Raw genomic sequence first — 15,654 nt, forward strand, 5'->3', positions numbered from 1 at the left:
GAAATATAAATAATAAAAATTCAACAACTATCTTATGGCCAAGGATTTCGCTATATATATTAATTTAGTCAATCACAAATTTGACAAGATCAATCTTGAAGATAAGTTCTTATGAGGAAGTTTTACTTATGGAAACCTAGATTCTAATTGTATGGGTTACCAAAATCAGTGAAAATTTCATCTCTATTTTTAAATGGCTACAAGATATCTTCAATAGATTTTGTCCAATGGATTAATTAGAAGAAATTCCTTTGAAGAATGTGAATAGCTAGTGTGGCATAGAAGAGTATTTAAAGGAGGTCATTCAGTCAAGTTGATGTGTGGGACGTGAAAATTAGAATTCTAAAATCTGAAACTGAAATGCTGGTATTACCACCTAGAGGGGGTGAATAGGTGTAAAAACAAATTAAGTAAATAGATGCAAATAAGTTATATTGCAAGCAAAGTTTGAGTAAAAGTGCCACTAGACTTCTGCAGTAAATTTAGACTCAATTAGAGATGGTTTAGAAATTTGATAAATTCATAAAAAGATTATAACGAACAAATCAAAAAGAGTTCAAGGAAGAGAAAATTGAACACAAGATTTATAGTGGTTTGGTTTAGATCAAGCCTATATCCACTCTCCCACGCTGATAGCCTTCTTGCTGAAATTCATTAAGGTATCAACAAAAAATACAATGATTTGAGTACGTATACTCAGTGGAGGATTTCTTTTTCTCTCACTAAGTCACTCTTCTTGTGTCTTTCTCTCTTGAATACAATTTGTAAGCACTATCGATGAAGAACAAGTGTTTGGAAAGGCCTCAAACTTTAGAATTTCAATTTTCACACACACTCTCAAATGGACTGATTATCTCCTTAAATACTTCTCTACACCTTTCTAACCGTTGGCATTCTCCAGAGGAATTTCTTCCAATCAATCCATTGGACAGAATCAATTAAGGAAATCTTGTAGTCGTTTGAAGATTGAGATAAAAATCCGATAATTCTGGTCGCCCATACAATCAAATTTTGATTTCCATAAGTAGATATTTTCCAAAAAGAACTTGTCTTCAAAATTGAGTTCATCCATTCTTGATTGATTCCATCAATATATTTATAAAAGGTAAGTGAGATTCTTTGCCAGAAAATCAGATATTAAGGATAAATCTTGTTCGTACCAAATCCTTGTCGACAAATCAATAATCTTGAGTCTGATTATATCTTTGTTTTGGACTTGGTTTCAGTCTGGATCTCGTCATAGTGGGAAAGACTTCTGGCGTAAATAGACTTTGAAAAATTCCACGATATAGCACATAAGGTCTAGTATTCTTCAAAATAAGAACAATAACAATAAAGTTTTGTCAACTTCAAAGTCTAATAGGAGTTTTCTAAACAAAACTTCTCTCAACTACTTGTCTTCTTCAGTGTGTCTTATAAATTGTGTTCAAGAGAGATAAATACAAAAATAGTGATTTAGTAAGTTAGAAGGTTATATCAGTGAGTATTTGCACTCACAAGTTGTAATTCTCTGTTGATACTATAATGAAATCTAGCCAGTAAACTGTCAATGTGGGAAAGTGAACATAAACTTAATCAAAGATGAACTACTATAAAACCGTGTGCAATCTTCTAGTCCATTAACTCTCTTTACTAAAGTCCGTTGCACTATTACAGGTTATTGTAGAACTCTATTTCATCACATAACAGATTTCAAACATCTACCAAAAGTTTGGTGTTTCACGAATCTGATTCTGTTTTTCATCCAAACTTTACTTATAATTTATTTTATTCCGCGATTATTTGTTAAGATTTCTTTTAAACACCTTTTCACCCCCCCCCCTCTAGGTAATCCTACTAGTTTATCACTATGAGTGCACCATTTTGTAGTCTTGAGAAGTGTTGGCAGTGTTGTAGTTTGTGCTTATATACATGATAGTGAGATCTATTAGCTTATGTATAAGCAACACCAACTTTGGGAAAAGGTGCTTGAGTACAAGCCGTACATTTTACTATACTTTCTCAATGATTGACTAGTGGAATCTAGCTAATCGCATATTAGTATAGGAGAATAAACGTAGGCTTACACCAAGCTAAAGCACTAATAGCTTTGTATGTATCATTCTCTATCTCCTTGCTTATATTTATTTATTTCCCAATATAAATGCACTGCATTGCACTACTTATATCTATAATTTGTTTCACTCGGTTACGCTAATATTAAACTTAACACTTTGAATTCTGCAATACTTTGTCTAGTTTCTTAAAATCGTTTATTCAGCCCCCTCTGGGTAATATTGTTAGAAAACATCAGTGATGTTAAGTGCATTAGCTATGTCACTTCCATTTTTCGAGTCTGCTTCATAACAACGCTAGTCGCATCAACATCCACATTTCTTAATGGCGGTTGTCATGACGCTAGTCACATAGCCCGCATTGTTCCAATTTCTCCACCAAATCCACAACTTCAGTTGTTGTTTGAGACTCTTTCGCTGCTCATTTCAAAAGCAAACACCGCCATTAGACGAGCCAAATCCTAAATTTCGTCGAGCATAGGCTACTGCACCCATGTCAACGTAAGAACCACTTCAGCAATATTGATAGACATTTTTTCACATCTTAATTATCCAAACTCGAGTTGACTTCTACAACTCACCTTGAGTTTGAGGGTTGTTAGAGATATTCAAGATTTTCTTTAGAATATTTTTCTATGTTAGAGATAATTACAATATTTGTCTTTATTCTTTACATCTCTCAAGATTACTTATATATTTTCCTTTGATTACGTATATCTTGATTGATAAGTTATTTTAGATAGTTATCAGACAAAGGCCTTTAAATAGGCTCATGTAGTCTTCTTCTATATACTTCAAAATATATAGAAGATTCTACAATTCACTGCCCTGCACAATTATTACTCAACTCCACTCAATCAAATGACCCATGAGAAAATTCCAAAATAAGGGTTCAAAGTGCTCTCGTTTTCTCGAATAATGGTCTAAAGTGAATCTTGTTTTAGATAAGGGCCTAAAGTGGCCATATCAATATCAAAAAAGGGACTAAAATTAAAAATTAAAAAAATCAAAACCAAAGGCAAGAGGGCTCCCTCCCACCTGTGGTTGCCACCCCATCCCCGATGGGGTAGCACGATGGTCATTGAGGTCTTCAACGACCCTCACCAACTAGAGGCAAGGGCCAACAATACCTCACCATAGACGAGAGAGGGTGGCAACCCTATTCTAGATTTGGGCGAGGATCGCTAGCCCTCGCCCAGGCCCTCAGACCTCATCGCCCAAGCCCTCAGACCTCATTGCCCAGATTGAGGGGGTGCTAAGCGAGTGCTACTAGGCCTACGCAAGGGCCAACGATCGGGGTGAGGGTGGGCGACCCTCGCGTAGATCTAGGAGAGGATCGCCGCCCTCTCCCATCCTTGGCAAGGGCTTGCTGGCCTTCACCTCTAGTCAGCGAGAGTTGCCAGCCCTCACACAAGTGTCAACCACCCCACCACCACCCCATCAACGATGGGCCGACGGCCACAAACGAGAGGAAGTCCTCCCTATCATGTGTTCTATTTTTTTTTTAAAAAAAGTTAAATATTTTTTAGTTTGTAAAGAAAAAAGGAAAAAAATTAAAATACTAAATTGCCCTTCACCAAACAATGAGTTCGGGCCTTTATTTGAAACTAATATGACTACTTTAAGCCCTTATTTGAAATTGATGGCCACTTCATAACTTTATTTGAGAAAATAATGGCACTTTGAGCTATTATTTTAAATAATGTTCATTTCATACCCTTATTTGAAATTTTCCCAAGAACCTATTTTCGATGCACCTACACTATATTGAGGAGTTACGACATAGTCCCTCCTATACAATATTTGGTAATCTCCAAAATTCACGAGAAATGAGGTCAATAAAGGACATATAGCAGAGTTCAAAAACAATTAGTATTAAGTGTGTGCGTAATACTTCTTAGATATCAACTAATATGTGTTGGAAATATCGTTGCCTCGAGATTTGATATGATTTGGTTGATTGATATCGTATAGCTAATGCGATACTCCTTGATTGATACTGTATATTAGGGAATCTTTTCTTCACTTTTCTATACAATTATTCCGTAAATTATATACACTATGTATCATAAATAGGCTTGTACACTTGTATATTTGACATGAGAAAGCAATATACAATTTCCATTATTCCATTCCTCTGTTTAGCGTTCCATCAACTCAATTCCTTTCATGGTATTAGAGCTTCTGCAATAAGCTTCCGCATGGCAAACTTTAACCTGCAAAGCAAAAATACCAAAAAATCATAATCCAAATTCCAGTCTGTCCAACAACTCCTCCAATGATCCTTCTTCAGATCCCAGTATTACTGAAGAGAACCAGCCCGAGGAGATGAGAAAAAGACAACCAAATCCAAATCAATCAATCCCAGGATATGCTCGTTCGAGACAAATTTTTCCAGGGCCATATGTTCAATGGGTCCCAATTCAAGTTCAACCGGGCCAAATGTGCTCCGTTGAAAATAGTGGGCCAGGAGAAGGTTTGAATCCCGAGCCTAGGTCAGGTTGGCAATTCCCGAATCAAACCGATTTGGGTCCACCGGGTTTTGGGGCAAACCCGGCTCCGTTTTTTAGCCCGCAATTCCCGAATCAAACCGGTTCGGGTTTAGGCAAACTCGTCTCCATTTTTAGCCCCAACTTCATTCCACTTGCTGGAACCATCGGTGGCCAGCCAGAACTAGGCAACGCCCTCTACACGATCACCGGCAACTGTCCGAAACTATGCCTAATTACCCTATAACTCACGGGACCAAAGAATTACTCCGTTTGGTCTCGAGAGCTCCGACGTGCCCTAATAACGAAAGATAAAGATGGATTTATTGATGGCACCGTGCAGATGCCATCCGACGAGCGACTTGCACGACACTAAAGGAAGTGCAACCAACTCATGCGAATGTGGATAGAAATTGTCTCAACTCGGAGGTAGCCACAAGACTCCCACAGACCAAAGATGCGAAGAAAATCTAGGATAGTATTCGGGAGATGTACGGGAAGCTTGATAGGGCTAAAATTTTCAATTTGACCCAAGCCCTATCAAAACTAAAACAGGGCAATATTCTATTACCACCATTTTTAACAAATTATCTGCTCTCTGGAACTAGGGTGTGCAACGGAAACCGCCCGAACCGGGACTGACCGGACCGGACCGACCGGCCGGTTTTGGCGGTTCCCACGGTCGGCGGTCCGGTTCCCAATTCCAAGGTGGAACCGGACCAATCGAACCGACCGGACCGGACCAATTTTTTTTTATATATAATTTATATACATATAATATATTAACACATATAATATATGAATATTATATATGAAATTTGTTGCAATCAGAATTGCAATTGAGGTAACAACCTCTTACGTGGCTAAGAGACCACCAAAGCTCTTAGAAAACTTATTTATTAGTTTTATTTTCTACTCGATGTGGGATAAGGCTCTAGGAGTTCCTCATGCTCACTCTCTCTCTTGCTCCCATCACTTGCAAATGACAAGGCACTTCAAGCCTCAAAGAGTCTAACATCGACTAAACATTTAAAGCATAGAAGAGAGATTGTTTATAAAACCTAAGCCAAGCACAGTTATGCTTAAAATTAATAGTGAAACACATAAATTATTACTAATAATCATGCAAGTGAAGTTTGGATATTTTGCACGTGAAAACACGTGTGAGTAGTTTTATTAGATCGCCCGGGAACTGAATTGGATTGATCGGTCCGGAGCATGGTCTTTTTTTTAATGAATGGTCGTTATTTAGTGAAAAAAGAAAGTGCCGATCCTATTGGACTGAACTGGACCAAACCAGAACCGATGGTCCGGTCCACGGTTCCCAAAATTGGGAACCGATCACCCCTATCTGGAACGAGCTGGAAATGGTGGACGAAAAGCTCAAGGGTCCCAAAGCTACTCTAGCTCAATACCGAGCAATCAAAGAGCGAGAAAAGGCAACACATTTTTTACTCATTCTCAACGAGACATACCTGCTGTTCCGGAGCCAAATCCTTGCAATGGATCCAGTTTCACCTCTTGGACACATTTACCAACTTGCCATGCAAGAAGAATCCCAATGCCTTGCCTCCACGAGTACTTGAAGACCGGAGATTGCGTCGTCTTGGCAGCGAAAGCAACGACGGAGCTGCACCGGAGCAAGGAACGGAACGCCCATGGAGGACTCTCTCGGATAGGATTTGCAGCGCTAGGGTTGGTTGGTGAAGAAGACAACCCACTTTTTCAAATGGACGGACGGGATTTGATGGGAGCCTTTCAATTCGATGATTCAAGACATACCAGAGCCTTAATGCAGATGGGCGGACAGGATTTAATCCATGGATCAAACGGCCCAAGATTCAGAGTGAGATCTAATGGCCAAGATATCATCTTGGCAGCGCCTAAATCGGACGGAGGAGATTTAGCCACATCATCACCCGCATGGAAAACCTCCAATGGCCGAGATCCTACCATGTCATCCAGATTAATTCGTCAAAATTCAAGCAAAAAAGGTAAATTTTGCGAATTTTGTAAACATCCTTATCACACTAAGGAGAAATGTTGAAAATTACATGGCAAGCCGATGGATAAGGGGAGAAAAAAATAGAACTGAAAATTGCATGGCAAGCCGATGGATAAGGGGAGAAAAGAATAGAACACTTCCATTGCAGCAAATGCTAAGGTCAACTAGCCTATTAATCAGGATCAATTCCAGCGAATTATGAGTGCACTCAATCAGCTAGAAACAAATGACAAAGTGGGCAACTATGCAATTACATCTTATTGTCTTGCAAACTCTATTTCAGCTAAGGCATGGATTATTGATTTAGGTGCTAGTGACCATATAGTTTGCAATGAACGTTTTCTGTCTCAAATCTGCAAACCTCCCCACAATACTTCAGTCCGTCTTCCCAATGGAAATGACACTCCTATCACTAAAATTGGAAATGTTTGCCTCAATCCATCCATCACATTGAAAAATGTTCTCTTCATTCCCAACTTTCAATTCAATATGATTTATGTATCCAAACTCTGTGAAGACAATTCTTGTCGAATTTTCTTTGATTCCGATGTCTATTTCTTTCAGGCCCTTTCGATTGGAAAACTGATGGGCTGGGGTAACAATCATGATGGACTTTATTTTTGGGCTGCATTACCCAAGAACATTGATTTTTCTTGTTTTCCCTTAAATAAGGGCACCATGTGTAATGCTAATATCAATAATAATATTTTGTCTAATTGATGATTGGGTCACAGTGCTTCCTTCCCCCATCCTAAGTGTCCTATTTTCCCACTAGCAAAACAAACACGTCTTCATTTTCCACAAAGTACATCACATGCTACTAAAGTCTTTGCTCTATTGCACATGGACATCTGGGGACCATATCACAAGCCTCATTGTGATGGGTCTTGGTTCTTTCCCACTATTGTGGATGATTACACATGTGCAACTTGGGTCTTCCTCATGCAGTCCAAAACCCAAGTCCTTTCCCATCTAAAGGTTTTCATTACTCTAATAAAAAAATCAATTTCAAAAATCCGTTCAACGAGTTCGTATACTGACAATGCCCGTGATTTCTTTAATCATGAATGTTCCTCGTTCTTTACATCCAATGGCATTCTACATGAAAGTTCTTGTGTCTATACATCTCAACAAAATGGGATTATTGAAAGGAAGCATCGTCATCTCCTAGAAGTTGCCCGTGCCCTCAAATACCAAGCCTCAATTCCGGAAACATTCTAGGGAGACTATGTGGTCACAACAGCCTACTTAATCAATTGGATGCCAAATCAAATCTTGAATGGACAAACACCTTTTCAGATGCTCTTTGGTAAGAGACCTAACATTCGACATCTTCGTGTTTTTGGATGTTTATGTTATGCATCTACTATGGGCCCTCGGTACAAATTGGGTCCTCGTGCCCTGAAATGCATATTTACGAGATACCCGTCTCTTCAAAAAGGAAATTTGGTTCTTGATCAATTGACTGGACGGTTTCTTATTAGTAGGGATGTTTTTTTCATGAGGGTGTTTTTCCTTTTCAAAGTAACGCATCCTCGAAGGGGCTAGAAAATGAGATTAGTCAGTGTCCTCCATTTTTGAGTGAAGAAGACATGTCCCCTTCACAACTAATTTTAGTTCCTCAAGTGGGAAACCCGCATATGGCACCTCACATGTCTGAAGAAGATCCCAATTCATCACTAGAAATGAACAAAGACATGCATACGTCAGAGAGTTCTCCCACTTATCAATCGGAAAATCATGTGGTTGTTTCTCCAACTTCTCCAGCTAATATTTCAGCGGAGAAATCTAATAATGACCAGTCCAATCCGGCCCCTCCTCGACGTTCGGGACGAACAATATGACCTCCCACGTGGACTAAGGACTATGTTTGTTCTATGTCGAGCTCTTCAGGTACACACTATCCCATCTCCTCATATGTTAGCTTTGCTCATTTATCGCCAGAACATATGTGTTGCATTAGTAGAACATCCGAAGAACAAGAACCATCCTTATATGCTGAAGCTGTTAAAGATTCCCACTGGCAACAAGCCATGGTGGATGAACTACAAGCCTTGATGAACAACAACACATGCAATATAGTTCCTCTCCTAGCTCATCGATAGCCAATTGGATGTAAGTGGGTGTACAAAATTAAATATAGAGTTGATGGCTCTATTGAATGTTACAAAGCACGGTTGGTGGCTAAAGGTTTCACATAGCAGGAGGGCTTTGATTATCATGAGACCTTTTCTCTAGTCACAAAAGAGGTTAATGTTCGATCTTTTTTGTCTATTGCAACATTCCAAGATTAGCCCCTACATCAAATGGATGTTCATAATGCTTTTCTTCATGGGGATTTAGAAGTGGAGATATATATGGACCTTCCACCAGGGATTACACAGAAAGGGAGAGAATAGAGTATGTCGTCTCCGCAAATCCCTATATGAGCTCAAACAAGCATCTTGTCAATGGTATGCCAAATTCACCAATGCACTCACTACTGCAAGATTCAAACAATCAAGATATGATTATGCCTTATTCACATGGAACCAAGGTACATCATCCATTTATTTACTAATATATGTTGATGATATACTCATTATGGGAAATGATGCATCTACCAACAAAGCATTTAAGAAGTAACTGCATTCCACATTTCATATAAAAGATTTGGGACCCCCAAAATATTTTATCGAGATAGAAATTGTGCAATCAAACAAAGGAATTTGCCTTAGTCAACGAAAATTCATCTTAAAGATCATATCGGAAACAAGAATTATCAGGTTCCAAACTAGCAGTCATCCCAATTGAGCAAAATATCAAGTTAACAACATATGAATATGACAAGGGATTATCACCATTGAATGAGGACCCTCTGCTCAAGGATCCCTCTACATATCAAAGACTTGTCGGGAAACTCATTTATCTCACCATAACCAAACCTGATATATGCTACGCGGTACAAATTCTCAATCAATTCATGCACGATCCAAAGCAGTCTCATATAAATGCAGCACTAAAATGGTGAAGTACTTGAAAGGATGCCTTGGTTTAGGAATACTACTATCTCGAAAGAATGACATGAAAATGATGGCATATTGCGGCACAAATTATGCCACTTGTCCTATGAGTAGAAAATCTGTCACAAGCTTTTGTGTCAAACTGGGAGATTCCTACTCTCATGGAAAATGAAGAAACAATCAATTGTTTCACTATCATCTGCTGAAGCTAAGTATCGAGCAATGGCAAAGACCAGCTGTGAAATCGTATGGATAAGAGGATTGCTTCGTGATCTTGGAGTATGGATAAAGGAACCAACAATCTTATTTTGTGATAATGATGCAGCCCTCAAACTTATAACAAACCCAATTTTTCATAAGAGAACAAAGCATATAGAGGTCGATTGTCATTTTATCAGGGACAAGATACGGGATGGAGTGATCAAGACAAAAGGAATAAGGACGAGAGCAACCTGCATATATATTCACAAAACCTTTGTGTCACAAGCAACATGGATATCTTCTAAGCAAGCTGGGTGTTCTTGATGTGTACAAACCACTAGCTTGAGGGGGAGTGTTGGAAATAACGTTGCCTCAAGATTTGATATGATTTGATTGATTGATATCATATAGCTGATGTGATACTCCTTGATTGATATTGTATAGTAGGGAATCTTTTCTTCACTTTTCTGTACAATTATTCCCTAAATTATTTAGACTCTATGTATCATAAATAGGCTTGTACACTTGTATATTTGACATGAGAAAGCAATATACAATTTCCATTATTCCATTCCTCCATTTAGCTTTCCATCAACTCAATTCTTTTCAATCCGTACTCAATTGAATGGGCAACTTGAGAGAGCAGAGGGGCCAGCCCCGACATGGCCTTTGGTTTAGTGTAATACACCTCATTTATTGCAGAAAAATCCAAGCAAATTTAGGAACTCCCCTCATTTGATTGGGCCACCTGGCCATATATGTTAATGGTGGATATGGTCAACGTGATGCTTTTCATATTTCACGTTTGATGCTTTTCATATTCTCGAACATGATGGAAAAATCATGATATGACAAAACCAATAGTCAAATGTGGCGTGCAATCTCTGGTTGTCCACAGTACCCTTGACCTAACTATTTTCTACCGTTGATCACTCTGCCAACAGCCCAGAAGGGTGAATTGATAATTTTATTATTGGAATTTAGAGGGAACGACTTTTGTTAGCAAGTCTTTATTTAATTTTTTTTTTTATCCACGATCGGCTTTATGATAGTCCATGTTGGATTATAACCCTATTTAATTACGTAAGATGCGTCTCGACTTACATAAACCAACCCCATCTCCCATAATTGATGGTACTAAACCTATGAGCTTTGAAGTGGGTTGTACATGCTTGACTAAAGTACTAAGATAGGTCTGCAAACTCAGTATATCAAATGATGTTAAAGTGAACGTCTATGTTCATAGTGGTGAAAATTTATCATATCAAACCATATCACAACTTTATAAAAGCAGTCTTAGTAGACACACATTTCTTATTAAAATAAAGAGACATTCTATGTTTAATAAGACCATGCTGCAAAAATACACGCAGTTTAACCCCTCGAAATTAACGTAGTTGGTTGGCACGTTAGGGCATTTCCTATTCGAGAATTGGAAGTCGCTTATGTAAATTCCACCCACTTCATGCAATCTGCTCTTGATCAGCATCGCCTATGGAAGTCAAAGCTATAGAGGTCAAAACCGAACTTAATTCATCCATAGGGCTTGTATGATGTTTTATGGATCTCCAAGTAGGCAATTCTTTACACTTGAGCCTTTATATTACCAAAAGAGAAAATATATGCATTTTATATTTTTCGACTGTGGGTAACATTTAAATATATAGGTCATTTTCAACCACTAAGAATAAAAAATGGAAACGGCAGTGCGTCCCCACCGGCAGCCGTCCAACCTTTCTGTTCGACTGTTTTATTGATCAAAATCCGTGAGCTATGACCTTTATCTCTCTATATTATGTATTCCTAATCATTGGCTCACCAAGACACCTTATGCTTTAACTTGAAACTCATCTTCCCTCTGCTCTCCAAGCGTACGGCTCACAATAGCTCACGACCTTAAGTCGCTGCTTGCAATGGCGTCGACCATCGAGCCCGAGCAATTAACCGGCCATTCCCAGCACGTTCTCGTGATGCGCCACAGCGACCGCGCGGATGACTACACGGACCACAGCAACCACGCAGACCACAACTTCGACGAGTCCAAGCCATGGGACGCTCCACTGACCAACGCGGGCCGGATCAAGGCACTCGAAACTGGCAAGAAACTCCAGGCCGAGCTCAGGTTTCCAATCCACCGAATCATCACATCGCCATTCCGACGGTGCATCGAGACAGCACGGGAGCTGATCGCTGGTCTCTCCACGGAGGGAAAGGAGACCACAAATATTGCGCTAGACGATGGCAACTCCGCCGACTCATCAACATCAGGAATCAAGGTGGAGTATTCTCTCCTAATCCCGCTGAAAGTTCTTGATCTAAGTTCAGCTTTGATCTATTGCAATATAATTCTTTCCGTGTTAGACTTTTAGTTCAAACTCGAAAGACCTTTTCTTGCACACTAAAGAACGATGTGCTGAGATAAGAAGGAAGAAATATTTAAGTGCCGGCCCAATAAATTTTTTGTAGGTATCCATAGAATATGGAATGAGCGAGGTGTTCAATGACGTCGCAATGTGGTATCATCCCACGGATCGCGATTCATGGGGATTTGACATAAAGAAGCTTGAGACTTCATTTCCGCCCGGCGTCGTGGATCTCACACCGCACCGGGTGTTCAAGGAGGTAGGAGGTTTTGATATGGCATACCATGCTTAAAAATCAAATTCTGATCGCTTAGCAAGCATTGCCCCAAACGAAAATGCCCCCGACAAAGTCACAGAAAGTCACATGTGATTGTCGGCAGGTGAGTTTGGAGCGATTTGAGATTAAAGGCCTGTTTGGTAACCATCCAAACAAGGAGTAGTTTTAGAACAAAATCGTGTTTGATAAAAAAAAAATTTCCTCGGAACAAATCTAAGAATCAATCCATTTTCTTCTTCTTCTTCTTCTTCTTCTTCTTCTTCTTCTTCTTCTTCTTCTTTTCTTTCTCTTCTTCTTCTTCTTCTTCTTCCCTTTTCTTCTTCTTCATCTACGCCACCGCTGCGGTTGCCGTCCACCACCACTGTCCCGTCCGCCACCCACCGCCGTCGGTCGCCAACAACCAATCCAACAAGCTCACCGAAGGCTCACCGGGGGCTCGTGAGGTGAGGTCCGGTGAACTCACTAGAGGCAAGCCCAGCCACGGAAGAACTTGGCCTCGCCAAATCTGGCGAGAAGAAGAAGAAGAAGAAAGGAAAAAAAAATTAATAAAATTATTTAAAAATAAAAAAAAAAATGATTTGAAGTATGAATTGAAATTTTTGCTATTTATAGAATAGATATTTAATTTCGTATTTTAATTTATTATTTAGTATTTATATTTATAGTTTATACTATAGTTTATTATTTATTATTTAATAAAAATTTGATTAGTTGATATGTTTATTACTTAGTATAAATATAATTAATCAATAGAATTTCTATAATCGATAAAATTTTAGAATTGGAATAGAAATTTTATGTAGTTACCAAACACATTTTTGTTTTTTTTTCTATTCCAAAATCAGAAATTTTGTATAATTACTAAACGCGTTCTTTTGCTTAAAAATTGTTTTCAAAACAAAATAAAAAATAATCATTTCTGATCAAAATATGTTCTTATGAATAAAATTGTTACCAAACGCACCATAAATCGCTCAAACGGCCCCATCTCAAGGTGGGTTATTACCCTTCAAAATTCAGCCTTGAATCTAGATGGTGTTAGTATATGTACGTGTAATTGCATGGTCTAATTTGGAGTTTATCTAAATTGGTGTAGCTGCCACAATGGGGCGAGAGCGAATCCAGGGCGAGAGATCGATACCTCCACACCATTCACTACCTCGTTGACAAATACCCTCAAGAAAATTTGCTGTTCGTCACTCATGGTGAGCTTCAACTTGGCATTTCATTTCTCCTTTCTAATCAATTAAATCCAAATTTTAAAATCCAAATTGTGCAGGGCATACATATTTGGCTATTTTAATAAACATGATTTGGCATTTAGTTTCTCTCTTTGTAATCAATTTAATCAAAATTTAAAATCCAAATTATGTCGGGTATACATATGGCTAACTTCAATAAAAATGATTTGGCACATAGTTTCTCCCTTTGTAATAAATTTAATCAAATTTGAATCCAAATTACGTAGGGTATACATATGGCTATGGTATTGCCTGAAAAGATTGACTTCTTAAAAAATCCATGTCCTTTTAACGGTGCTTCAAATATCATAGAGCACGCTTAGGATAGACTTGGTGCAAATGCATGCACCTTTGACCTATTTGCACTATTGAAGCTGATGGGTCCACTCAAATTTAGAATGGCGCTTGTCAGATTCAACTGTCCCCATGCGCACCTAGGTATAAGGTGAACAGCTGGTTAAATTTCTGCTTACCTTGTAGTGGTCTTGACTTGACACCAGCCTACATCACCCCAATGGTAGAGAGCTACTATACTCCTCTACCTGACGGTAGCCAGCACCACGGTAATAACGTGATGTCTACCTTCACCACCTTAAGATCCCTCAATTCCCATCCAAGCTCTTCTTTTAAGGTGAGTGGGAATACGGGAGGTAATATTATGAGATCTCTCGTCTCAAGACGGATCTCCCATTTATTTATTGTCCTTTGAGCATTTTAAGGACCTGCTCAAGTTCAAATAATGTTTAGAATAGACTTGGTCCAAATGCATGCACCTTTGACCTATTTGCACCATTGAAGCTAATCAACTGTTCCTATACACATCCCGGTGCATGTACCCAGTCATCGTGACAATGGCATGAAAAGTTGAGGTGTTTTTATGTTTCGACATATTTCTAAACCAGCTTCAAATGCAGCGGATGCGGTGAGGATCGTGGTCTCAACATATTGGAAGGAGGCAAGAGGGCACGACTTAAAGATAGGCTACCGTGGGAGCGCACGTCTCAAGAGGCAAATTATTAGGAATGGCGATTCGTTCACCGCTAATAAATTTGAGATTGCAACGGACCCCGAGGAAACCGGCATCAAGCGCAAGCCGATTCAATACGCATGAACTGGTGTTTGCAATTACGGTGTGTGATGGAGCATTTCAGAGGGTTTGAGTCGCTTTCTATGTTGTTCTTGTCATTTGGAGGTCGTGTTAAATCATTTTAGGTTTGGGGATTTTTCGTGTTGAATCATTTTGATGTTAGGACAAATTATGTTTGCTCATCCTCTTTATATCACGACTTACGTGGTCACTGTTAAATTTGAAAGTTTAATCAGATAAGAAATATATGTGAAAAAATCGATTTGAGAAATTTTCAGTATATTTTTGTGTATCATAAAGAAGAGTATATCAGCATATTTGTATGCTTTATAAGATTATTATCTAAGATAACTAATAAACATAATTTAATGGAGATGTGGAAAATTTCCTAGATATACACATCATTTTAAGAGATATGAAAAATCAAGTGAAATGTCTTAAATATCTTTAGGAAATATCTAAATATTGTTGGCATCTCCTCAAACTCAAGTGCATAGAAGATACAAGTCTAAATAGTGCTGAGAACACTTGAAATGCCCTAAAATACGTGAGCTCAATGGATCTAAGGTGGAGTGTGACATGGGAACGTGTGTGGGGGCTTCCAATGTCTGTTCACAACGAAATTTTAGGATCTGGTTTGTCTAAGGATGGCAAATCTGACGGTGGTGTTGATTATTCGATATGAAGAGTGGAAGGCAGTGATCAAAGAAAAACAGCATGCGACCAATATATTGGCTTAGCTGACTAAAATGGTAACTTGACAAATGCCGCTAATGCGGCTGGTTTTAATTTCAAAACAACTATTAACTGCCACAGCTGTACGATTGGTGTCATAATGACCAAGCTAAGAATCGGAGGGAAATGGCAAGCGGCTGATGTGGCTAACTTTACTGACAAAACAGCACCTGGGCAAATTCCTCAAAGGATGTGTGTGA

At 38.8% G+C, this 15,654-nt stretch overlaps 1 protein-coding gene across 1 annotated transcript; it reads left to right on the plus strand.

Annotated features, from left to right (window-relative positions):
• The first annotated feature begins 11,585 nt into the window (after positions 1 to 11,585).
• LOC104444438 lies at positions 11,586 to 14,955 on the plus strand. The gene is made up of 4 exons (XM_010058108.3): positions 11,586 to 12,027; positions 12,218 to 12,373; positions 13,488 to 13,596; positions 14,547 to 14,955. The coding sequence occupies exons 1-4, from the start codon at positions 11,665 to 11,667 to the stop codon at positions 14,741 to 14,743; spliced, it is 825 nt and encodes a 274-aa protein (XP_010056410.2). The 5' UTR covers positions 11,586 to 11,664; the 3' UTR covers positions 14,744 to 14,955.
• The last annotated feature ends 699 nt before the right edge of the window (positions 14,956 to 15,654 follow it).

This window comes from Eucalyptus grandis, chromosome 5 (genome assembly GCF_016545825.1).
Source record: "Eucalyptus grandis isolate ANBG69807.140 chromosome 5, ASM1654582v1, whole genome shotgun sequence".
Classification (NCBI taxonomy): Eukaryota; Viridiplantae; Streptophyta; class Magnoliopsida; order Myrtales; family Myrtaceae; genus Eucalyptus; species Eucalyptus grandis.